This window comes from Phyllobates terribilis, unplaced genomic scaffold (assembly GCF_046119375.1).
Source record: "Phyllobates terribilis strain yellow unplaced genomic scaffold, ASM4611937v1 Scaffold_13__5_contigs__length_258822181, whole genome shotgun sequence".
In the NCBI taxonomy this organism is placed as follows: Eukaryota; Metazoa; Chordata; class Amphibia; order Anura; family Dendrobatidae; genus Phyllobates; species Phyllobates terribilis.
In genome coordinates this window covers 248,890,291-248,917,814 of record NW_027362773.1, presented here as the reverse complement: position 1 = coordinate 248,917,814, position 27,524 = coordinate 248,890,291, and the positions used below count along the sequence as shown (strand labels likewise).

Here is a 27,524-nt window from a genome sequence, read left to right as displayed (position 1 = left end):
CATTCTCCCGGTAGAAAACTTCTGGGTGAGCACCGCTCCGGCTCCGGAGGAGGAAGCATCAACCTCCAGGTAGAATTGTTTATTACAGTCCGGACGGTGCAGGACGGGAGCAGAGGCGAAGGCTTTCTTTAGGGAAAGGAAGGCCTCCTCGGCTTCAGGCGACCATATCCTGGGGTTAGCCCCCTTACGGGTAAGTGCAGATATGGGAGCAGTCCGAGACGAGAAGTGTGGGATGAAAAGACGATAATAATTAGCGAAGCCCAGGAATCGCTGTATCGCCTTCAAACCTTCAGGACGAGGCCATTTTAGAACGGAAGAGAGCTTCTCGGGATCCATTTGCAGACCTGTTTGGGAGATGACATAGCCCAAGAACGGAAGGGAGGTCTGATCGAAGAGGCACTTCTCGTATTTGGCGTAAAGGTGGTTCTGCCGAAGCCTAAGCAGGACCTGACGAACATCCCTCCGGTGTGTGGGGAGATCCGGAGAGAAGACCAAGATATCGTCCAGGTATACCACTACGCAGGAGTACAGGAGGTCACGGAAGATGTCATTGACTAGTTCCTGAAAGACCGCGGGAGCATTACAGAGACCGAAGGGCATCACAAGGTACTCGTAGTGACCGTCCCGGGTATTGAATGCCGTCTTCCACTCGTCTCCTTGACGGATACGGACCAGATTATACGCTCCTCGAAGATCCAGCTTGGAGAAGATCCTGGCGCCCTTGAGCCGGTCAAACAATTCGGAGATGAGTGGCAGGGGATATTTGTTTTTTACCGTAATGAGATTGAGTCCTCTGTAGTCAATACAGGGACGTAGCGAGCCGTCTTTCTTTTTGACAAAGAAGAATCCGGCTCCAGCCGGGGAGGTAGATTTTCGGATAAATCCCCTAGCCAGATTCTCTTCAATGTACTCAGACATGGCTCGGGTCTCGGCTGCAGATAACGGGTAGATACGCCCACGGGGAGGAGTGGTGCCAGGTACCAGGTCGATCGGGCAATCGTATGGCCTATGGGGCGGCAACGTCTCAGCTTCCTTCTTACCGAAGACGTCCGCATAGGGCCAGTAGGGAGCCGGGAGACCAGGTAAATTAGCTGGAGTAGGCTGAGGGCGAAGTGGACGGACCGGAACCAGGCAGGTCCTATGGCAGTCAGGACCCCATCGGAGTACTTCACCGGACCGCCAGTTCAATACGGGTTCATGTGTCTGGAGCCAAGGTAGACCTAGCAACAAGGAGTGAGAAAGTCCGGACAGCACATGGAATGAGATCTCCTCAGAGTGCAGCATTCCCACCTGTAGGGTTATAGGTTCGGTGACGAGCAGGATGGTCTCCGAGAGAAGTCTTCCATCCACGGAAGCAACTGACAATGGCTCCGCCAGGGACTTAGTGGGAATATGGTATCTCTCTACCAGAGACTGGGCGATGAGGTTTCCAGCAGCTCCAGAATCCAGATGGGCGAGTTCGAAGAGACGGTTTTCTCCCCAAGCAATAGAGACCGGTAAGGTCAGAGACGGAGAGGACTTACTTTTGTCTAGGACGACCTCTCCGAGTGGTCCTAGACACTGGCGTTTCCCGGCTTTTCCGGGCAGGAACGGATGAAGTGCTTCTTACTGCCACAATAGAAACAGCTTCCCTCGGCTCGGCGAGATTCTTGGCGAGAACCGACCATCTTGGTCTGGTCGACCTGCATAGGCTCGGGAGTGACGGGTTGCTGAAAAGTAGGAGCTAGGCGTGGAAACCTCCTCTCACGGGTGACCTCTTTGGCACGCTCCTGGAACCGCAGGTCAATCCGGGTGGCAAGAGCTATCAGGTCATCGAGGGTGGTAGGAATGTCCCGACCGGCAAGTTCATCTTTAATACGGCCGGACAGACCCTCCCAGAAGACTGAAACCAGAGCGTCATTATCCCAGGCCAGCTCCGAGGCAAGGGTACGGAACCGTATGGCATATTGGCCCACGGTGAGGCTTCCCTGACGGAGGCGTAGCAGTGACGATGCGGATGAGGTCTTCCGTCCGGGTTCGTCGAAGACTTTCCGGAAGGCCGTGAGAAAGGCAGGCAAGTTGGACACCAGGGGGTCTCCTCTCTCCCATAGAGGATTTAGCCAGGCCAGAGCCTCTCCGGTGAGATGGGACATGATGAAGGCAATTTTGGCCCGGTCGGAGTTAAACTGGTGGGACAGGAGTTCAAAGTGCAGGGTGCACTGATTTATGAAGCCCCGAGCCTGAGCGGAGTCGCCTCCGAAGCGAGGAGGTGCAGAAAGCCGGGGTCCGGGGTAGGATACCATAGTGTTGGTGGACAGCGGAGCTGTCGGATTGCGAATCATGGCGCTGGCGGAGGTTGCTGGCGGAGCAGTCAGAGTGTCCAGGCGAGAATTGACTTTCCGCAGGTGACCCAGGATGGACTCCTGTTGGGACCTCTGGCGGGACAGTTCATGACACAGGTCCGAGAGCGAGGGAGCTTGGGTGCCACCGGGTTCCATGGCCCGAGCAAACTGTAACGGGTCTGGGAGGCGGAACCTCTGAGCTACTATACAAGGGGGCGGTCCTTGTAAGAGAGCGGGTGGCAATCAGGGATGACGGACAGGCAGTCACAGCAGGTGACCGGGACAGTCTCTGAGTGGACGGGCTGGAGGTCACGGCAAGTGACCGGGGCAGTCTCTGGAAGAACGGGCAGGAGGTCACGGCAAGTGACCGGGGCAGTCTCTGGAAGAACGGGCAGGGAGTTACGGCAAGTGACCGGGGCAGTCTCCGGGTAAAGGGTAGGTACGACCTGTGATGGCAGAGCCTCCGGGTAGGCTAGCAGGCAGATGGTAGATGTGTGCTCCCAGGTGAGCAAGCGAGAGTCTCTGGAATGGTAGGTGGTCACAGCACGTGACGGCAAAGCCTCCAGGTAGGCTAGCAGGCAGGTAACAGGTGGGCGCTCCCAGGTGAGCGGGCAGGAGTCTCTGGAAAGGCAGATGGTCACAGCACGTGACGGCGGAGCCTCCAGGTAGGCTAGCAGGCAGGTAACAGGTGTGCGCTCCCAGGTGAGCGGGCAGGAGTCTCTGAAAAGGCAGATGGTCACAGCACGTGACGGCGGAGCCTCCAGGTAGGCTAGCAGGCAGGTAACAGGTGTGCGCTCCCAGGTGAGCGGGCAAGCTGGTCCATAGACAGACTGACAGGAGTTGGAAGGCAGACCGTCGGACCTCAGGCTAGCAGGCAGGTGACTGGATATCAGGCAGGACAAAGGCAGCAAGCTGGCAGGAATCTGGCAGGTAACTGGCAGGTAACTGGCAACGGGACCTGAGGGCTGAAGCACAGGTGAGACACAGGTGCAAACAACATTGCTCGGGCACCTCCATTTTGGAGGAGGTGCCCTTTATATGGGAGGTCCTCCGCGCACACTGCCGGGGAAGGAGCGCGCGCCGGAAGCAGCGGGGAGAGCAGCGCTGGAGGACGCCGCGCCAGGAGCGGGGAGGTGAGAGGGACGGCGTCTCTGCCTAGAACGGGGCAGAGACGCCGATGCTACAAGCATCACATGAACACATCGGGGGCACAATTATTATGACCCATTCATGAATCTCCTGCCCCTAATTTTTTCGACATATACAAATGTGTCACAAAGAGCAGAATTTTCCAACACTTTTATGCCATAGCACCATCATATGGCTTTGGAGTGTGGGAGGAGACTGGAGAACCCGGAGGAAACCCACACAAAAACGGGGAGAACATACAAACTCCTTGCAGATGTTGTCATTGGTGGGACTTGAACTACCGACCACAGCAGTGCAAGGCAACAGTTCTATCCACTGAGCCACCGTGCTACCTTATAACAACCGATCTGCATCGGACCCCACATAACTAATATTTACCTATCAGTTGGATCAGTGTCTAGTGATTGGACAACCCCTTTAAGGCTGCAAGCACACATAGCTTGTACTGTATTCAGCTGTGGATTTGCAAATGTCCTAAGTAGATGAGAGTTTTAAAATTCCATTTACAAATGGCAGGCTTTTTTTTATATATGTAAATAGACATCCGATGCAGATCTTAAAATCCACAACGTTGTGCAGAATTCAATGCAGATTCTGGAGTACTAGCCGCAACTTTGTGGCGAAATCCACTCCATGTGCGTGACGCTGTCACACTAGGCGAGGGGAGGACCAAGTGTACAACGATGGGAAAAGGGGGGAAGGCAAACAGCTATGGAAAGGGAGAGTGGAGACCCTTAGGCAGATCTTACAAAACCATGACTCCCCTACCGTCCCTAAATAGGTTCCACACCTATCGCCAAGCAGGATTCCTAATCCCTAACTGTCCCTAAAACTAGGCCCTAGGTAGGGAGGGGAAGGGATGAGCATTAGTCAGCCCCACTGCAACTAAAGACAAACAAGGAAAACAGACAAGGGGATACATTAGCTTGAGAAGACAACAATAATCCACCAAGAAACTCCAAGAAGAAACTAGCCAACTGCAAGTACTCCAGGCCTGAGCAGGGGAAAATAGTTCTATCACCGGCGACTCTCTGGAGACACAGAGTTTTTATATATCAAGCAAGGGTGTGTCAATTAGCAGAAGTAGGTGGAGATCACTTCTGGGTCCTAGCGAGAGTAGGATACCACTACACTCCAGAGATGAAAGGATCAAGAAGGTGTCTGCAAAGTTCAGAGACCTTCTACAGCCGGATCCAGAACGACTGTCTGTCAAACCTGATACACCCCTGACAGACGCCTAATGAGTGCAGATTTGTTTTTATTCAATTTAATAGTAGCTGTGTAAACTCTTCTCATTTTTAGTCTTATCACATCAAATCATAATTGAGCTTAGATGGGTGTTCAGGAGTGGCTAGAGACTGAGATGACACTGAAATGCATTGAGCAGCTTGCATTGTATTGCAATACATGCAAGCTGCAGCAGCCAAATAAATCCACTCCGTGTGCATTTAGCTTAATGAATGCAGATTTATTTTTATTATATTTTATAGTAACTTTGTAAATTCTTCTCATTTCTGATCTTATCACATGAAATCATAATTGAGCTTAGAGGTGCATTCAGGAGTTTTTAGAAACTGAGTTGACACTGAAAGGCATTGAGCAGCTTGCCTTGTATTGCAATACATGCAAGCTTCAAAAGCCAAATGGCACAATTTTTATTATTAAAACCAATTTCTAGGTTTTTTTTTCACATAATGCATACAATGCAATAAAAAAAGAAGCATTTCATACTTAATGTAAATTATATCTCTATATATAAATTAGAAATTAATGTTTAAAAGTGAATATATTGGTTTGATGCACATGGAAGCATCTGTAGTGGTTTCTGGAGCTTAAGTAATGAAATAACAAGATTTTCCATTATCACATCAAAAAATCTTGGGATTCCCTCTATTTTTTCCAGGCGATTTGCAGACAGGATGCAGAAGAAGTTGTATAAATAACCTTAAATTAACCAGAATTTCATGGTTGCATGTTTTTATTTCCTGATGTGACCCTTATGAAGTCAAGCATTTTTGTGCCTATAATTTAGAGTTTAGTGAAAAAGAACCTGTCCAGGCGTATGGCGCAGCAATCGCAATACTCTCCATCACACCATCATGCTGAGACGTATAGTGAGCATGTTCCCAGGACGGCAACTCCTCCACCCTTTACTCCCCACATCCACAAAAACCTTGGAGGCATGTTAATTACAGGGACGAACAGGGGAGTAGCTGCTGAGTGCTTGCTGTTAGACAATGCTTTATGAATTTTTCATGCATTTGAATACTAAAGAGTGAATGCATAATCTGCTGATTAAAAGAATATTCCCAACTGGCAGTAATTGTATTTCCAGACCTTCCACTGTACAACATTGTAATTCTCTCTTGTAAGGACGTTACATGTAATCATGTAATCTCCTGGTTTGTACACTTCTTTGTATAGATCGCTTCTGCTCTCCAGGACCCCTCCCTCTGCATATTTTCTTCCCTATTATTTTCATGAAATTAAAAATAATAATATTTAAAAAAAACATAACTATGTAGGTGGGACAGTGCTATGAACTACTCAGGGTGCCCTGAACACCTGTGCTTGTTTAGATTGGTTATTTGCAGTTTCCCTTTAGAGTGAATCCGTCAGCACAAAATGATTGCTCAAACCAAGTATATGCGCTTAGTGCACCCTTGGGGTGACCAAACATTTAAGTGCACCTTCCCATCTACTTGGTTTCCATCTCTCTGTGCACTTCTCTGGCTCTATAAAGCCAGAGGTTTCAATCAAAAAAGAGGAGGGTGGAAATAGAGGGAAAACAAGTAGTTGGGAAGGTGCACTTAAATGTTTGGCCACGCTAAGGGTGCACTGAATGCCTGTGCTTGTTTAGATCAGTTATTTGCAGTTTCCCTTTAGAGTGAATCTGTCAGCACAAGATGATTGTTCAAACCAAGCACATGCGCTTAGTGCACCCTTTGTGTGACCGAACATTTAAGTGTACCTTCCCATCTACTTGGTTTTCCTCTCTGTGCACTTCTCTGGCTCTATAAAGCCAGAGGTTTCAATAAAAAAAGAGGAGGGTGGAAATAGAGGGAAAACAAGTAGTTGGGAAGGTGCACTTAAATGTCTGGCCACGCTAAGGGTGCACTGAATGCCTGTGCTTGGTTAGAACAGTTATTTGCATTTTCCCTTTAGAGTGAATCCATCAGCACATAATGATGGTTCAAACCAAGCACATGCGCTTAGTGCACCCTTTGTGTGGCCAAACATTTAAGTGCACCTTCCCACCTGTTTTTCATCTCTCTGTGCACTCCTCTGTGTCACGAGCCCACCCCTCAGTGTGTCTGGGATGCAGCTACTGGCAGCTCAGTCGTCCAGTCTGGTGCAGGGGCATGCTGAGTTGTCAATGTTTTGCTTGACAGCTCGGCCGTCCAATCTGAGACTGGGAGGTACTGGGCTGCCTTCAGCTGTGCCATGTCCAATGTGCTTGCCCAGCTACTTAGCTGGGCAGTCACTCCCAGATCTTTGCCAGATGTAGAATGTTTGTGTGGTTTGTCTCTATGTGCTTTGTGCTTTCCTTGTGGATCTTTTGTTGCCTGGCCTTGGACCTCGTTCTGACCATCAGTTTTGCCTAGCCCCTTTGCTCTGATCCATTATCCTCCTGGTATTCTGACCTCGGACAGTTACCTGACTACACCTTTGTCTCTTCCCTTTGTTTATGATATACCCTCCTTGCTCTTTACCTCGGACTTCTTGATAACCCTGACTCACAGCTTGTCCGTGAGAAGTGACTAGAAAGCCAGTGATGTCAATCAAAGAAGAGGAGGGGTGGAGACAGAGGGAAAACAAGTAGTTGGGAAGGTGAACTTAAATGTTTGGCCACACCAAGGGTGCACCGATCGTCTGGGCTTTGTTTGAATAGGCATTTGCCGTTGACATACTCCCTTTAAGGTGTTAACATCCTTTTTAAAAATCAAACTAACGAACTGACTACTGATTGCTGTCCTCTTTTTCAACCCTCTGATTGTCAGCAGTTACCAACAAAGTAAGTCGTGCCCTGCAGCCGCCACATGGACATGTGAGATCTGCCAGAACTGGCACATGCACAGAGCGGTCTCTACCGGGTGTGTGACCAGCCATGTATTGTGCACATACCCTCCTAGTAGGACATATGGATAGATTTTATTGTGGTGAGACAAACCAGTCCAGAATCTAGAATATCTTATCTATCAAGGTAAATGGCCGAACGAATCGCCTCAACATGATTCCGATTTCCACTGTTTTTACCATTATCACTGATCACGGCAGAGAAGAATGTGCAGAGATCTCCGCGGCTGGAATTTGTGTGCCGCGATCCTGTAAAAGCGGCTGCTCTAATTGTATTATATCCATGATCACTTCTAATCTATCTCGAGTGGAAGCTTCTAAAGTCGAAAATTCCATTCAGATCCTCGCTTCTTTAAACACTTGACAAATTCATTTGGAAAGGGGACATCAGGGTCCCAGTTGAGTTTGTCAGGTTGATTTAAAACCATTTTGTTCATAAAATACTCCTATAATTCTGCCGTGCCATAACAAGCCGGCTCAGCATCATTAAATTTTGAAATACTTGAACTGTTTTAAATATTTATGAGTCTTTTAAAATACGAGAGAGGAAAAATTCATCAAGATAAAGCCGCGTTTTTCACTCTAATTATACCAGATATATGTAACTCTCGGAATAATGACATTTATCCGACACTTGGGAGTTTAGGGGAATGCATTGTGCTCCTCACCGCAGTTCATTGGATATGTGAGTGTATTTCATTTGCTCTGCACGTAGCAAGAATAAGAATTTCATTGACGCACCGATGGAAACTCTATATGGGGGGAATTTGTTTAGGCGTGTAAATAGTAGTTTATGACATTGTCATGTAACGTCCAACTCTAAATCTACTGATCTGCCTCCTCGTAGAGGTCATTTGAACAGTATGGCGTAATACAGACAGGATACAGCAATGATTTAATGGACATGGACAACACTTTTGTGATATTGCGCAGACCTGCTGCGGAGAGACTAAAATAGAAATTGGTATTTTGGTTATGACACAGGATTGTTCATATATGCTAGATCAGTGGGGTTCAACTTCTCGGATTTCCAACGATTTCCAGAATAGGGGTCCCATGTCTGCAGATGAAATAAAGTGGCGGTCACACATGCAGGTGTGAGGCTAGTCACTACTCATGGACAAGCCACAAGGCTGGGTAGTCAAGGTCAAAAGCCAGGAGGGTACGTCTTAGACAGAGTGGTCAGACAAAAACAGTCAGTGCACAGTCCAGGGTCAGAATTCCAAGAAGGTAGTAGATCACAACTAAAGGGCTAGGCAAACGGATGGTCAAGGCAAATCCAAGGTCAAGCAACAAAGATCAGAATACAAGACTAGAAGCACAGAGCAAACACTTCTTGAGCAAAGCTACAATTGGCAGCAATTAAAGGCGGAGAGCTGGTTAAGTAGCCAGGTAATTAGTCCGAACAGGAGACACATGGATGAAGTCCCGGCACACCCTGGTCCTGATTGAACGGCTAAACTGTCGGTCACTGACACTGACAACTCAGCACATCCCTGCATCGGATTGGACGGCTAAGCTGTCAATCACCATACCGACAGCTCAGCATGCCCCGGTCCTAGATTGGACGGCAGAACTGTTATTCACTGTGAACAGACACCCTGATAGGAGGAATCGTGACAGCAGAATGCCATTCCACTCATCGGCTCAAATTTATTAAAAACTTTGACAAATCTGCCGCATTTTAAGACTGCCAAGTCTAAGAGATCGATGCTGCTAGACTAGACAGTCTAAAAATACACCAGCTTTATCGAAGTTTACACTATTAGTTGGCATTTTGGCACATTTTTTTGGAGCTCATCCAAACCTCTCTGCAAGGCATAGAAAGTGTCTCTAACTCATAATAAATATGGAGCAGATCAGGAAAGACACTTTGTTGGCCCGAATCGCGCCTGAATTCTCACGCAATCTGTGGAAGATAGCCGATTGCTTTACTCATAATTTCCCTTCAGACCCGTAGACCCCAATTCATCAAAGCTTTTACGCCAGAATTCTGCCATAAAAGCTTTGAAAACTTGTGGCAAGGCGCACGCCACTTGGGGGCATCGCCTCATTTAAGCGGCATACTCCTCTTTATGAACCAAGCTTCCCCTCATCAAGACCAGTTTGAAATGACTGTATGGCTATCACCTGCTTCAAATTTTGCCACTGCCCTGGAAGGCAATTTTTTTTTGTTTCTTTGGGACCTCATTGGGGAATAGGGCATGCTAAATGGATTTAAATGTCCCGTTGGGTCCTCTATCCTTAATGATATTTTTGCAGTGGTAGTGGAGTGGTAAGGGGACATTCAAGCAGGTCACTTGCAGTGAAAGACGAGCTTGCGTCTGTTTTAAGGTCAAGGCACTGGGCATTAGAAGAAACTACTTGAAAAGTCTAGCAAGTTACGTATGGCACAGAGATGACAATAAACCCCTGATAATATGGTTTCCTATTGTGTAAAGAGACCAAAGGGGGCGCCGATAGAGAAGGTAGCTCAGAGTAAGTGAAGGATGTGGACAGCACACGGATTGCATTGGATTTTCGCAAACCCACAGTGTTTTGATACATAACTTGGATCAAAAATGGACATATCATCTTGGTCTTTTTTTTAGCGGACACATGGACCACCCAAAAAAAAACATGGACACGTGAACAGCCCAATAGTTTATGATGAATACGTGTTCTAGCCGTGAAAAATAGAGATGGATCTCGTACATGAAAAACGGATGACTACATAGGGCATCATTCAAGAAAGGAGATGCAGAAGTGACCAGATGATAGAAGTTTAAGCATTGACTTCCTAATAATAGGGGTAGTCAAAAGTCTCAAAAAGGGAAAGTTGGGAATTGGCAAGAAGGAAGACTCCTGATGGCTCGTGCACATGACCGATTTTCTCAGACGAATGTGTGTGTGGTCTTCATGGATAGCCCTCCTATCTCCGATATTCTATGGGGTTATGCACGTCTGATTTTTTTCTCCTCGGACCAAGTGGTCTGCAAAAAAAATGAGAGACTTGTTCGCTTTTGATCAGAGTGTCGGAGCAAAATCACAATGTAAGTCTATGGGTCCGTGAAAAAATCATCCGAGTTTGGTCCCATTTTCACGGACTCACAGAATGGAGATGGTCGAGAAACTTTTTTTTTTTTCTCTCCACGTCCAAGAAAGCGGAAGCCACTGTGATCAAAGTCTGATCAGAATAATGAGACCCTTTTTCTCGGATGCGGAGAAATCAGTCGTGTCACCCTATACCGAGAGTGAGGGCAAAATGGTTGATTGAATGAGATCACATAGATCAGAACAGTATATCTTCTTTTTTTTCCATAATGTTTTATAGTTTTTATTTTTTTTTTAGATATTTTATTTTTTATTATCCAAATATTTACAGGAAGAAAAAAAAAATCAATTCTTATTAAATTGGTATAAATTGCGATTATTATATTAAACACTCCACACATGCTCCCTCTTCATTTGTGTTAGTCTATATTTAATAAGGACACCCCCTCCCATATCTACATATAATGTACGTGTGAATATGAGCTGCTGGCAGCAGACGGGGGGCGCCGCGCGCTCTTTCATCAGCCTCGGCTTCAAATTTGAATATGAAAAGCACATTGCAGTCAGAGTGTCACCTTAATGGCATTTGGCAGTCATTTGATTTATTAGGTTTTAGAGTAATAAAATAATAAAAAAAAAGAAAACCTTTTAAATATTTCATCAAACTATGCTAATCGCGGTAATATTGCCAGCTGAAGGCTTGTACCTGTATGCATAACGACAGAAAAATGTGGTTGCCCTAGTAAAATTTCCATGAACCTAGTGAATAATGAAAGAACCTTATTGAAATATTCAGATTTGGGGGGTTTAGGTAACGTGTGTTAGGGTACAAGATGAAAGGAAATGTCTCATTTATAGGAGAGGAGAAGCCTGCACACATCAAATATTCAGTCAGCTTGACAGCTGTGAAAATTGTCGTTTTAAATGGGTACTCCGTCTAAGTCCATATAGGAGAAACATTTCCAAATAAATATTCACCAAGCCGCCTTCCATTGTAATAGTCGAAATCTGCAAAGTGTCACAAGCGAGATTGTATATGAGGCAAACAAGTTTGATTCCTAGCGGTTCATTTTTTTTTTTATCAACTCACTTTTAATTAAATTTCCCACTTCAAGGTTTTCATTTTTTTCTTCCTGCTGGAAAATTTTAGAATAGGCGAGGGATGTTTACAAAGCCATATTGCAAGGACATTTTACTTTAAAGTGAGCGTGAACTTCTAGAGTTCAATCCTTTTGTTACTTTTATTATGTTCTTTGGTATATGTAGTATATATGAACTGGGGACTGTAAGGAAAAAAATGTCCCTGGTATAAAGTAGTGGAGGGATTAGGACAGATTCTGTGTTGGTGTAGGCTAAGGGTTAAAAGGGTTGTCCAGGCTTGAGAGTGAAGTCTGCAGTCACTCTATGTGAGCACGGTCAGGATTCTCTGGTGCTGGCACTGGACACATGACCTCAAGTATGCCATTTGCATACATCCGGTCATGTGCCAACTAGACTTCATGTGCTGATTAGACTAATGAGAATGTGGCGGGAATATGCAAATCGAATACTTGCAGTCACATGACAGCCCACTCCCAGCATCGGAGAATCCTGACAGCGCGCACTGTAAGGATTCACAAACCTGCAGTCACATGGAGTGAGTGGCTTGAAAGTGAGTGTAGCTTAGCACCCATGAAAATCTTCCTAAAGTTAGCCATACACATTAGATGGCTGTTAGCCACACGTGGTTCAGCTTATATCTCGGCCAACACTTATCCCTCCCGACTTCTTCATACGGAGTGGCTGAGCGCTCCTTTGTTCTCTATGAGAGAGAGTCGCTGCCACACATCTCTGATGACAAGAGGATTGGCAGTCCGAAATTAGACACACCGGATCCTTATTTCCCCTGACAGTCATCTGTCGGGAAAAGAGTTGGGAGCCCACATACACAGTAGACTGTCGGTCAAGCCCTCTGATATTGGTGGGTTTGGCCAATTTTAGTCTAACATGTATGCGATCCTTACGACTCCCTCAGATCATTAATCCCCAGAGATCAGGGGTTAGAATTGTAGTAATACATGGTAGTCATTTAGATGAATGTCCTTCCTTGTACTTCTCCGTATGGAACATCATATTTGCAGGAGCCGGTAGTGTGATCTTCTAGAGGAGGTCCATGCATTTTTTTTTGTGTGTGTATGGGGGCCTTACGACTCCCTCTAGAACATTAATCCCCAGAGATCAGGGGTTATAATTGTAGTAATACATGGTAGTCAACAGGTGAATGTCCGTCCATGTACTTCACCGTATGGACCATCATATTTGCAGGAGCCAGTAGTGTGATCTTCTAGAGGAGGTCCATGTTTATGGGGGCCTTACGACTCCCTCTAGAACATTAATCCCCAGAGATCGGGGTTAGAATTGTAGTAATACATGGTAGTCATTCAGATGAATATCCATCCTTGTACTTCACCGTATGGAACATCATATTTGCAGGAGCCGGTAGTGTGATCTTCTAGAGGAGGTCCATGCATTTTTATTTTTTTTTGTGTATGGGGGCCTTACGACTCCCTCTAGAACATCAATCCCCAGAGATCGGGGTTAGAATTGTAGTAATACATGGTAGTCATTCAGATGAATGTCCATCCTTGTACTTCACCGTATGAACCATCATATTTGCAGGAGCTGGTAGTGTGATCTTCTAGAGGAGGTCCATGCATTTTTATTTTTTTTTGTGTATGGGGGCCTTGCGACTCCCTCTAGAACATTAATCCCCAGAGATCGGGGTTAGAATTGTAGTAATACATGGTAGTCATTCAGATGAATGTCCATCCTTGTACTTCACCATATGGATCATCATATTTCAAGAAACCAGTAGTGTGATCTTCTAGAGGAGGTCCATGTTTATGGGGGCCTTACGACTCCCTCTAGAACATTAATCCCCAGAGATCGGGGTTAGAATTGTAGTAATACATGGTAGTCATTCAGATGAATATCCATCCTTGTACTTCACCGTATGGAACATCATATTTGCAGGAGCCGGTAGTGTGATCTTCTAGAGGAGGTCCATGCATTTTTATTTTTTTTTGTGTATGGGGGCCTTACGACTCCCTCTAGAACATCAATCCCCAGAGATCGGGGTTAGAATTGTAGTAATACATGGTAGTCATTCAGATGAATGTCCATCCTTGTACTTCACCATATGGATCATCATATTTCAAGAAACCAGTAGTGTGATCTTCTAGGTCCATGCATTTTTAATTTTTTTTTTAGTTTTTTTTTTTAACCCTCTTCATCTATATATTTTCTCCGTTGAAGAATTTATTTGCACAGTCTTCTGCTCAGTGCTCAAGGTCCTCCGGTATTTACATTTTTACTGTGAATTTCTGAAAGGTACTTGGCAGCCCTCTGATCATTACACACCAGGAAAGGCTGCTCTGTTTAAAACTATAAACCCACAAAAAAGTATCCTTGACAGCATATCCATTTGCTCTGTAATTTTTCTAGCTTCTTGTGTAATCTGATATTCTCTGCAAATAAATGATCACGCGCTCGGATTCAGCCATACCATCTCTCTACATTACCTCGGGCTCAGGACAGCAGCGAGGGAGGCGTTGCGAGTTCCATTTACATTATATGTCGGAGCTAAATATAATTCTACTGAAACATTTATGAAATTCTCCACGAAGTTCTATATATCAGAGTTTTAAGACAATATCCATAAGACTCAAGATTTGCTTCCGCACTGAAAGTGACCGGCCAAGATGATTCTTGAACAATCAACGCAACTTGGATGTTGGGAGAAAATCAACTACTTTCCTTCGAGTTGTCATAAATCATTCCCCAAGATCTTTCATGTCTGATTTCATCCTCTTATCTGCAGTTTTGTTCATTTGTCTGGAAAAATAAGCATTAAAGCCCCCATCCACATGTGTCGTACTGTACGTTGTTGCACATTGGTGGTGCGGGATCAGTCATGTCTGAACACGGCTTTACATTACTGCATGGAGTATTACTCACATGCCCCTATTTAGTCTCTCCTACTCATCTGTCTATACTGTAATTCTGGCTTGATGATCTGAAAGGCCAGAATCAACCAAGCTACATTTAATAACTCAAAATTTGAAAAACATGGCTGCTTTCTTTCAAAAACAGCACCTGGCTACAGATTGTGTGTCGTATGGCAACTCGACTTCATTAGGCTATGTTCACACTTTGCGTTTTTACTGGGGGTTTTTTATGCAAATTTATGCAAGTTAAAAGTTGCATTTTACTGTACCAGCAAAAGCTATGAGATTTCAGAAATTTCATGCACACAGTTTTTTTTTCCTGACTGAATTGGAAAACTGCTGTGTTTTTTAAAACTACAGCATGTCCCTTCTTTCAGCGCTTTTGCAACATTGTTTGACCCATAGAACACAACAAGTAAGTGCAAAAATGCAGGTATCAGGTTTGTTGTGTTTTTAGTGAAAAAAGCAGGTACAGCAGTATGTGAAACCCATTTTTTTTTGTGAGTTTCCCAAGTTTAAACCATAATGTCTTGGTTTCCTCACCTAGGAATGGGAGTTAGCATTAGTACAGTTTAATTAAATTAGTGATGTGTGCAAAGTAAAGATTGGCCGACTAAGGTGTGAAATTGAACAATACTTGACTAACTCAAGGGCCAACCAAAGTGTGAAAGTAAACCGTGTCCTACATACTCAATGTTCTGCCAATATCTTAGGGAAACTATTCCTGACCAATTCATGAATTCATATGAACTTTTTTGTTCAGAATAGTCTATTTTTTCAGACATAAAAATCTTTTTACACTAAATAATTTGATCAAATTGCCCTTTTTCAAAGAATGGTTTTATGGTTTCACATATGTCTTCAATTGGTGACCTGTGTTCATGCTTCTGTGGTGGAAGGAAAGCTGAACTTTTTCTAAGCAGTTTCTTTACTGCCAAGAGAGCAGGTTTTGCCTGCAGAAAAAAAACGCAACGTGTGAACATAGCGGGACTGAGCTGGAATATCACACAAACTAGCTGTAGACAGGTGTGGTGCTGTTTTTGGGAAAAAAAACAGTAATGCTTTTCTAACCCTGGACCTGCCACCAGGTGAAAAGTGGCCAGTTGTTGCCATTATTTTCTTCATTCTTCTCCCCCTGAGTATTCCATTCCTTTTTTCTTTTTTAAAAGCTGCCATACGGTTCCAGAGATATGGGCTTTTTTTGTGCTAATTTTTAAGTTCTTTACATGGAGGTGTGGCTTACAGGGTAACTGCACTGAGCAGCCTAAAGACACACCCCAGAGGATCCTGTGAGCCACACACTAAATAAAAAGGCCGATATCTCTGGAATCATATGGCGGATTTAAGAAAAAATAGGCATGCTCGAGAACAGTGGGAATAAAATAACAAAAACTGTCCACTGTTGGAACTGATTCGGTCACCTTGTCGTGGTGGAATGGCTTTTATGCTTTTTTGATCGAAATAGTGTCAGCTAAGTACTTTATATTATTTACGTGTACTACTACTATAGAAAATAAAAACTAAAGATAGTTCTTTGTTCTATTTATATACAGGCCTGAAATATAGATGGGGTATAATGATTTTCTTCTTCTTTTATTCGCTTATTAGTTCTCAGAGAGAATCCGCATTGAGATCATATCCCTGAGTCTGGATATTAAGTCTGAAGTTGCACAGAATGAATCCGTAAAAAAATTATTTGTGGAATATAAATTGTGCAGTCTGCCAGCTGAAGAGACCCCAGTTTCCCTTCCGAAACCCACCAGTGGGAAAAAGATCCACTACAATTACACCAGTGGTAAGCGACGATGGAATGATTGCCTTTACTGGACACCGCTATTCCATGTAGTCAACTATAATTTCAAGGGTTAGGAACAAAGATAACATTTACAGCTCGTGTACATTACGTTTTTTTGGATCAGACTTGCCCGATAAACCAAACATGAGTAAATAAAAGGATGCCATACTTGCACAAACCATTTTAATGCATACACATCCATTGCATTTGGTCTTGTAAATTGTCATGACTTGCACTATATTTATTATGTTTTTTGAGTGCATTTTTTCTGTGCATTGTAATATAAGGGAGCCTGGTCTAAGGGAATTAGTCACCAGATTTTTGCTCCCCCATGTGAGAATAGCAGGATATAGGGGCAGAGACCCTGATTCCAGGGATGTATCACTTACCTTACTCAGCGCTGCAGTTCTGATTAAAAACTATTATCTGCTGCAGATCTAGCAGTTATCTGAATGCCAATCCCTGTATAACCCCTCCCACACCATTGATTGGCTGCTTTTGTACACTGTGCATAGGCAGAAACATTACACAGACACATACAGAACATTACTTGTGTATGTAATGTTACTTTCATGCCTTATCTATTGTATTAACTTACCTACTAATGATATTGAGAAGACTCTGCTCATTTGTCCAAATCTATACAGCAAAGCTCAATAGTGAGATGCAGAAAACAGAAGCACTGATCTATTTTTTCCTTTCTAGTAGCCAGATGTTTTTGGTATTTTATTTTATTGATAGATTTATTTTATTGTCAATGTCATTATTATCCCAAAAGCTCTGGGATGTCTTTTAGAAGTCCTTAACCTGTTTTGTTTTAAATCCTTCTAGTGATTCATCTGGATAAGTCAAATAATCTATCAAATCGAGAGTCTGTAAGATCTGTCTTAAAAGATCCCAACTCCAGCAATGCAAGGTATCAACCTTTTATGTTAAATAACTCCAATAATACACCTCTGCTGAATAGGGTTTTATTAAAAATGGTAAACCTACAACCTCTACGTATCACATTACGGAGCAGAATGAGTTAACAGTGAATCCATCAGTGAGCTTGTCTGACTGCAGGGTCTGTAACCTTTAGCTGCACTTCTGAACCAACTTCTAAGTTGATTTATAACTGGTTTTAACTCTGATGTGGTCTTAAGTCAGTTTAGAAAACTGTTCATGAGATGAGAAATAAGGGTTACAGACCCTGCTGTCAGACCAAGTTCCATGGGAAGCATGTATCAGACGCTGGCTGTATGATTTCATCCACGTTTGTTTGACTCTGCAATGCTGCGGCTTTTCAGAGAAAAACATACTTTAAAAACCACCGGGGACCGAGCTGCATGGGACACTAGTCTGACATGCAGATCCCTTCTCCCCACCCGCTGCCTTGGAGTGATAGGTCTCTCTTTGCACGCGCATGTAGGGAGAGACCTGTCAGTCAGGTGCCACGCTGGATCCCTGGAGGCTTCTCTCCTCAGGCTACCCTTGAGTGAAGATCTATACCTTTGTGTGTTTATAGGGAGAGACCTGGCAGCCGCTTGTCCGACTAGTCTCCCGTGCAGCTGGGTCTCCAGCCACCAGGATTCCGGATTTCCGACTAACCTCCAGAGCACTTGACTGTCAGGTCTCTCCCTACATGCATGCGCAAGGAGAGACCTATCACTCCAGAGCAACGGGTGGGGAGAAGGGATCTGCCTGTATGACTAGTCTCCTGTGCAACTCGGTCTTCAGGTCTCTCCCTATAGACACACATAGAGACAGATCCTCACTCATAGGGTAGCTGGAGGAGAGAAGGGTCCAGGGATCCACCTGTCCAACTAACCTCAAGCGCAGCACTTGACTGACAGGTCTCTCCCTACATGCATGCGCAAGGAGAGACCTATCACTCCAGGGCAGCGGGTGGGGAGAAGGGATCTGCCTGTATGACTAGTCTCCTGTGCAACTCGGTCTTCAGGTCTCTCCCTATAGACACACATAGAGACAGATCCTCACTCATAGGGTAGCTGGAGGAGAGAAGGGTCCAGGGATCCACCTGTCCAACTAACCTCAAGCGCAGCACTTGACTGACAGGTCTCTCCCTACATGCATGCGCAAGGAGAGACCTATCACTCCAGGGCAGCGGGCGGAGAAATGCTGCCGGGGACCTGCCTTTCCAGCTAGTCTCCCGTGCAGCTTGGTCCCCAGGTCTCTCTCTTTAGACACACATTGGGACAGATCCTCACTCAAGGGTAGCTGGAGGAGAGAAGCCTCCAGGGATCCGCCTGTCTGACTAACCTCCAGCTCAGCACCTGACTGACAGGTCTCTCCCTACATATGTGCGCAAGGAGAAACCTATCACTCCATGGCAGCGGGCGGACAGAAGCTGCCGGGACCCGCCTGTCTGACTAGTGTCCTATGCAGTTGGCTTTTATCTATGTTTTTCTCTGAAACTTGGCGTCAAACATACCTGGCTAAAATCATGTAGCCAATATTGGTTACCCATGGACTGGGCAGCATGTATGCACTGTCAAGTTCTCTAGCTTATTCTCTATTATGCTATGAACAGTGATGCATAAAGGCTGTAGAAACCAAACTGGCCCAAACTTTATAGAAACCGATTTTTAGCCAGAAATATATACATTTACCTAAAAAAAATAAATAAATAAAAATGCTCTTATGTGTCCATATCCTCTAATCTCCCACTTGGAGACTTGATAATTGAGTGGCCATCATTGTACATCATGGGGAAAATGGGACATTAATTGGGTCACATTGGAATCCAGGTCAAGTTGTTGTAATGAGTCCTAGTACTGAAAAGTAAAAAAAAAAAAGGGGGGGTCTGTTTTTTCCCAAGAAGGAGCGCCACTCCTGTTCATAGGTTGTGTCTGGTACTGCAGCTTATTCCAAGGGAAAAAGAGCGAAGATGCAATACTAGATGTTGGTCATGGAGCTGAAGACTACTTCTTGGCCAGCAGTACATATTGGCCACGGACCGGGGTAATGTCATTTACGCACCCGCATCTAATGCCACTACTAATTATCTGATTCATGGTGATAATATTGTTTGTTGGCCACCGTTAGGGAAGAAAAGCATATTAAGATTTATCCAAATGTGACAGAAATTAGAAGGTTTTCGAAGAGTAGTTTTTCTTTTTCTTACTTTACTCAGACGGAGCCAAGATCCACTTTTAATATAATCAAATGAGGTTTATTCCGAACCTTAAACCAGTTATCTTTACAAGCAGATCATGGCTTGATCTGTGCTGCCAAGAAACATCAAAATCCGCCATGTCTTGCATTCTGGTCGCGGAGCCAGCCCAAAATGGAGTTTGACTCTTACACAAACCACAAATTCAAAGCATCTTGCGCATTGCTCTGCAATTAAGCATTTTAGAGGAGGACTAAAGCTCGGCCACGAAGTCTGGATGTCGAAATCCAGCTTAAAGAACACATACATCTTTCTCCGTCTTAAAAGCCCTTCTTAAATTTCATAAGCTACCAAGGGTGTGTGTTTTCCACATTTTACAGAGGAAGCAGCATTTTACTGTGGTTAGTTTTGATCCAGAGTCAGGTCACAGAAGGGTTTGTGGGACAGATTCCCTATTAATCACTTTGTCAAAAAAATAAATAAATAACACTTTTCTTAAGAAATAATAAGAAAAAATAAAAAAATATTGGGACTGTAATAACCCCTTCGTGTAGTAAAACCGGGTACTGTTAGGTGACTATGGAGAATTTAGTCATTTATAGGAATGTGCCCGGTTATCGTAGTTACATCGTTTCAACTAATTTCACTTTTCTTAAAAAGAACAGGGAATTTTTTTTTCCATCTTTTGCAATTTGTAGGGCGCAATGTGCTGTAAAAATCCACAGCAGCATTTCACCTTTTTTTTATCCAAAACTGCAAGTCTGTTGTATAGATAAAATGTTGAAAATACAACATTCTGGCTACCTACATCCGGCAGCTTCAGGGGTTTCTCACCATTTCATGAATGCCCGTCACAGTGCCACCAAAAAGTATACCTTTTAAAGATCGAGCATTAGATTAGATTACAAACACAAGTACTAGATGATACAGTTTGGGGATCTGGATTATAATTGTCATGATACTGTTGTCCGACAACCCGGGACCAGGGGCTCCGATCTGTCCCTAACACTAGAGGTGCCCTAGCTATCCCTTTTCCTCGGGTTACTTCAGATGGTGAAGATGCTGGGGCCACGTACCTAGCTGTTCTCCTGAATAAGCCTTTATCTATCCCCTCCCCCACCCAGAGAAGTGGAGAGGAATAGTGTGTGTAAATACACCAGACAAACAAAGAAAGGCATACAGGGATAAAATACAATGGTGATAAAATAAAATATGTACTCACAGACAACAGTGGGAAACACCGAAGGGATAAGGATAGTAAACAAAAATAGAAGAGGATGGGACTATGCACACAACCAAAACACCAAGCAACAGTCACAGAACAACTTTCAGGGTATGTGCGCACAATCAGTATTTGGTTGCAGAAATTTCTGCACGTTTTTCTGCGTTTTTTCTGCATTTTTGCCTGTGGATTGTCCATGCGTTTTTTTCCAATACATTGTATTGGAAAAATGCAGACAAATCTGCACAAAGAATGGACATGCTGCTTATTTAAACACACATGAAATCCTGTCAGGAGAATTCATGATCATGTGCACAGATCTTCCAAATTCTCATAGAAAATGCTGGGATAAGGTTTGCAATGCGTTTTTGGGGCCAATTCCACGTGGATTTACCGCATCAAAAATGCATAAAAACTCACCGTATGCACTATGCACATACTCTCAGACACCTCTACGGAACACCGAATCCTCCACTCCTCCCCAGGCAATACAAGACTTGACACTGGCAATACAGATTGCCAGAGCAGAGACTATATAGGAGAGGAGAGTGGCTGATACTGCACAGCTGAGAACTTGCAAGAAGGAAATTATAGAGACTCAAAACTGAACAGATTAACCCCTGCACTGCTGAAAGAAACTAGCACCATTTAATAAGTGGGAGAGGTGCTTCTACTCAATGCAGGAGTACGTGAACTCAGACACTGCGATCTTCTGACTCCTCTCTGTTGCGGTAAGTCATGAACCAGCAACTTGAGGCATGGTGTTGTGTTGGCAAACAGCTCTTGGGATAATTTCATTTTCCCTTGTGAGGCTTCTTCTTGGTGTTGCCCACGTAGTCTCCAGACCAATCTCCAACTATCGTTGCGTACAAGACAAAAGTGGAACTCGTCGCATAAGAGGACAGACTTCTACTGCTGTCTTGCTCTGCACCCTTTCAGAGGAGTGGCTTGAAACTCCGGTAGCTTGATGTCTGCCTCATAGCCCAATGTCGTGCAAACACCTTCTGATGGTTTGTGAACAGACTGTTTGACGCCTTAGGATTGGGATGTGAAGTCTAATTTCACTTGCAGAACACAATGGATCACTACGTGCTATCCATCTAATCTAACAAGACCACTTAGGCAATGCCATGAAGAGGCCATCACGAGGGAATTTGACACCGTGCCTACTCCCGGGATGATTATGGTGTGGTGGCAAAATGTACGGTAGCTGGAACCCTCTAGTCTTCGTTCCTGGAACACTAACAGCTCAGCTTTACATTGATTTGCTCATGGAACCAGTGTTACGGCCATTTCTCCAAAGTATCCCAGGAGCTGTTTTCAACACAACAACACCAGACCGCATGTTTCTCGTGGCCAAATTGTGCTACTATGGCCTGCAGCATCTCCAGACTTGTCTCCCATTGAGCATATCTGGGACGTCATTGGTCAGCAATTGCAAAGGGAGCTGCCAGCAGCGGATCTTGAGGATTTGCCCAAGAACATTAGTCAGACAACCATTAATAATCTCACTAATAGCAACAAATGCTGTAAGTATGTTGATTTCTGCACATTGCTCATACATAATACTGAATAAATTGAGAAGTTTTGAACATTTTGTTTCCATCTTGTCATCATTTGCATATTTTAGTAACCTGATATGTCTATCCATCCTGTGATTTCCATAATTCCACGACTTTGCAATTTCAGTGTTGAGAAGTGTAGTAAAAGGAAAATGTTCACGTTCAGATCTGATGTATTGTCTATTCTTACGATTCTTGTTTTCTATCCGTCAGCATTAAATTTACGGTGGTTAGTGACCCACCCGAAGATGAGCAGGACCTGGAGTGTGACGACATAGGCTTTAGTAATGTCAGCTTGAGAGATATATTACATACGGGTCAAGACATCATCAATAGGGACCTTGAAAGTAAGTATCTTCTTCATGTTTTTACCTGAATATCCTGAGTATAAATCACGATAATGTATTAAAGTCATCAAATTTTAATGCCGGCAACATCCAACTGCAGATAACTAGCCGGGACGCAGTAGTAACCAGAGCCTGCGACATGTGGAAGTAATTTGCTTTCTACTTGAAGATAAAAATGCTTTAATGTTTTCTTAAGCTTCTCTTCCCAACTTTCTCGTCAGTTTAAGTCTAATCTTCGGTTGGGTTCTGAAATTGAGTTTGACAACCTATGTGCTCACTTTCAGGATATTTCTTTCCCAACTGATTATGGAGCTGTATAGCAGCTCTGTAGTTCAGCAGGTTAAACAGAGTTAACAACAAATGCCTGTTTTTGTAGGTTAAAACCTGCCTCCCCGAGCTGCCTCCGTAGAGTAGTCACCAAAATCTCCCATAGATCTCCACTTTAAAATTAGAGGAAGTATTGGTTCTCCTTAAAGGGAATCAACAGGTTTTTGCCACCTAATCTGAGGGCAGCATAATATAGAGACCGAGACCTTGATTCCAGTGATGTGTCATGCATTGGGCTACTTGCTGTAGTTTTGATCATTTCTTGCTCATAAAATCAGTTTTATCACTAGATGACTAGGAAACCTGCTGCCATGTAGTCTTCCATGTCCATGAGCTCTGTATAACCCTGCCCCCATCACTGATTGGCAGCTGTACACAGGAAGCAGCCAATCAGTGATGGGGGCGGGGTTATACAGAGCTCAGCATTTAGAGAGCTGCTAGCTCTGCAGCATATAAAACAGTGATTATATCAAAACTGCAGCAAGCAGCCCAGTAAGTGACGCATCGCTGGAATCACGGTCTAAGCCCCTACATTATGCTGCACTTAGATGGGGGAGAAAAAACCTGGTGACAGATTCCCTTTAAGGAGACCAACTGAGTCAACAGAGCAAAATAACTCTTGTTGGATGAAAAGAAACTGTCGCAGGTACTATGTAGGAGAGGTAGCTAGCTTCCCTATAAGTCAATGTCCGACCTTTGACAAGCCTTGTAACATGATCAGGAACAAAAGCCAAAATGACTTTCCAGCATGGCATTGATCCCTGGTCGTGCTGCAAGACTTGTTAAAGAGTCGGAGAATTACTTATAGGGTAGCGAGCTCTCCTAGCAATATTTACGACATAGTTTATTTTTTTCTACGAGCGAGCTAATTTGCAAACGGAAAAATTGTCGATTTTGTTTCGGTCTCTTAGAATCAGACATATAGAGTCACTGCTAAGTAGGGCCGGAAATATTCCAGGATAATTGTAGAAATGGAATCTTTGCTGTTAAGTTCTAGATTTCACACTCTGTAGAGGTTACAAGAATAGATATTATTCAGGTAATAAATACAGAGGGAACTTTTTCTTATTTCCCATGAATAACCATGCTTCTTTGACAACTGCAAAATTTGCCATACACCTTAGGTTTGATAGAGGAGAAAGCTTCTTGTGTAGGCTGGTAATCAGTGCTGTGTATGAAAGGGGATTGGCTGACTTTTCATTTCAATAGCTAAGCCATCCCCTTTCTTAGATCGCGATGGGGCTGGCTTAGTTATTGAAATAAGCCAGTCAGCCAGCCCCCTTCACTCGCATCACTAGTCACATGCTGACAGTCTGCCTAATGCAGAAGTAGATCTGACAGGACACTGGATTGGCGCTGACAGTGGGACATGAGTGATAAAAGTATTTTACTAAGTTTAAATGTGTATTCACATTTTAAAAACTTCTACGCACTTTCTATCAAGCTCTGTAACCCCTTAATACTCATCTCCTAAAGTACAAATCACAATCAGACAGTGAGTCCTGACAACCACCAGCCACAGAAAATGTATAAAGAGTTAAATTATCCTATTCTGTTCGTCTTGTCTTAACACAAACATGACCCCAGCCTCCCCCACTGTGGGAGAAATGATTGATTGGAGAATGTATACAATACTTTAAAGGGAATCCGTCAGAAGGTTTTTGCTATGTAATATGAGAGCAGTATGATGTAGGGGCAGATAGCCTGATTCCAGTGATGTGTCACTTACTAGGCTGTGTGTTTAGTCAATAAAACCAGTGTTTTATCAGCAGGAGATTATCAGTACAGGACTAGGTGTCTTGTGCCTCCTAGTCCTCCTGCTCTGTGTAACCCCGCCCCAGCACTGATTGGCTGCTTTTTGTGTACACTGGATATTTAAAGAAAGCAGCAAATCACTGGTGTGGGCGGGTTTATACAAAGATCCGCATTCTGAGCACTGCTAGATCTGCAGCAAACAAAACAGGGATTATATCAAAATGACAGCAAACAGACCAGTAAGTGACACATGACTGGATACATGACCTTAGCTTCCACATCATGCTGCTTTTAGATTACATAGTGAAAATTTGGTGACAGATTCCCTTTAAAAATGCTCAGAATGGTATATAAAAAAAATATTCACAGTCATTAATATTTGCAGCTCAGTCCCCGGCAGTAATAGTTTATATGTAGGACAACCCAGTTATGGTTTTTAAATGTTCAGTTTACTAGAGGGGCTTTCTGGTGTACCTAAATCTACTGGAGAGGTAATAATTGTTTGATCGGTGTAGGGTCCCACCGCTTGGACTTTAAGGCCTAGTTTAAATGTCACCGATATTTCTCGTACATGCAAAAAATAACATACCAATTGTCATCAGTGTGTTGGATCAGATTTTCATCAGTGTTTCATCAGTGCACACAGTAATTTTCTTTTATGCAAATAAAAATTGCAAAACTTCTATCTATTGCAGTGTTAATCACGGACAGCACACAAATGATATGTTCATGGTCACGTGAACAGTCCAATAGACTATACTGGGTTTGTGTTCTCTCCACGAAAAACACCGATAGAGCACATACATGAATCACGGACAATCAAATGAGGACCAAGGGCTCCTTCACATATTCAGTATTTTTCGCTGGAGAAACCTCAATCAGTTCATTTTTATTCCATCTGAGAAAAACTTGATAAAACTCTGATTGTAAACACTGACACACAGATCAAACAATGCTGAAACTCGGACCATTATTTTTGAGATAATAAAAATCACTGGATGTGTGAAGGAGCCCTAACCTGCTTTTTTTCCTAGCAAGACCGCAGTCAGGAAAAGTTGACTGAAGCGGCTTGTTGCCCATGAGCCATGCACATCCATTCTGGCTCTATTTCACTAAAGATGTTAAGATAGCTTTGGTCAGCTGTGCCATGGGCTTTGTACACAGCAACAGGGAAGTTGTGCAACTAGTTGCATTCATGTATTCAACTCCCATTGGCTGTGGTCTTGCAGCTAGTGAATATCTAGTGAAGGATAGGGGGGTCGAAGTCAACCCCATGGCGGGACCCACAACAATTTGACCTATCCAGTCGATCAGGGATAATTTCTGTAGACCAGAATAAAGTAAAAGTAACTTATTATAACATCTGATCTTTACAGATATTAGCTACTATTCTGCCATTCATTAACTTGTATTTTTGCTGCTTCAGGACAAGGATATATTGTCTAAGGGTTTTGATTGGTGGCCAGCATCAGAAAAGACATAGCGAGCAACCACTGCGGAATCTATTTTTTTTTTTATTGCGTGTCTTTTGCCAAAGGCAAGAAGCCCCTTTTCATGCTCTCCCAAGCCATCTGTCTTTCATATCTGCACAATAAACAGGCAAACGTCACATGGCTTATTCTGAAAGTGTTCCATGATGGAATCCACAGCAGCCAGTACAGGAAACCATGCCAAGCTATGAGGGTTACGTTATAACAAGCCACTTTTTTTTATTATTATTATTGATAATTGGCGTAATCATTGATAATGCATGTTTGGATGACACAGTGGTTTAGCATGATGGTCCATTATAGATAACTGGTCTCATGTGCCTTTCAGACGAAAAAGCCCCCAGTGAGATTGTGTTCTTGTTAACTATTTTTTTTTTCTTTTTCCTGATCCAGTTTATGATTCAGTGTCTGGAGAGAATATAATTGGTAAGATGACCGTGACAGTGGAAGCTGCAGAGGCACTTCGCTCATTGATGCTGGATTAAAGGCAGGGGCTTTGTATGGGATAGGGATTGCCGAACTTTGTTGCTTCCTTCAGATTTGTTCCAGTTTTGATCCTAAAAAGCAGCTTTTAATATGTTGATAATAATGTGAATTTAATAGAGAAATCCAGACCACATATCGCTTACCCGAACCCACGTTTTTCACTTTAATAATCGCATTCTTGTTGTTTTCAATCAAGCGAAAAAAAGTCACATAAATATTTAACAGTTTCTAAAAGAGGTTCTCCGCATGAAGTTCTTGGCAAAGGTTTATATAGCAAGAATGTGTGCTAAAATGCTAACATTTGGTGTTATGTACGAAATTATACATTGAGATAATTTTATTTTATTCTAGTTTGCCTGGCAGAACTATATACGATTGGAAAAAAATAAGATCATGGGATTTCTTTGACTATTTACATCAGTTTATGGGGCCTTTTTGATATGATTGTAAAGATGTTTTTATATATTTCATATTTATGATGATTAAAAATATTAAAATATGTATATTTTATATTAGCTACGTGTCAGGGTATTCTTTTTTACAATGATTTGCATTCAGACAGTACCATCGAATGTCGGATGTGAGCCATCAGGAAGGCACTTTGCCTACTGTTATTTCGATGGGAGAACACAACACACTTGCACAATTAAGGTCACTTTTTTACTGACAAAATGTCAGGCTCCTTCAAGAGTGATCACATCCTGCTCCTGAGAACAGAAAGTTATATGCAGATGGGTAACTACAGGTGCAGAGATCAGTACAGATCATGAATGCCTTCCACCTTTTATCTCTAACCTCCTCCTTCGGCCTTTCACCGCTTACTAACTCTCCTACTCACAAAGAGGGAAATACGTTGGAC

The 27,524-nt window shown here is 43.5% G+C and overlaps 1 protein-coding gene across 2 annotated transcripts in view; it reads left to right on the top strand.

Moving 5' to 3' along the window:
* Positions 1-27,180, top strand: part of RPGRIP1L (RPGRIP1 like) — a 148,884-nt gene extending 121,704 nt beyond the window's left edge. For both annotated transcript variants that reach the window (XM_073659380.1, XM_073659381.1), the window contains exons 23-26: positions 16,175-16,361; positions 17,193-17,277; positions 22,474-22,607; positions 26,573-27,180. In XM_073659380.1, the coding sequence (XP_073515481.1) occupies positions 16,175-16,361; positions 17,193-17,277; positions 22,474-22,607; positions 26,573-26,664 (498 nt within the window). In that variant the 3' untranslated portion in view covers positions 26,665-27,180. The remainder of the gene's footprint in view (positions 1-16,174; positions 16,362-17,192; positions 17,278-22,473; positions 22,608-26,572) is intronic.
* Positions 27,181-27,524: the final 344 nt, after the last annotated feature.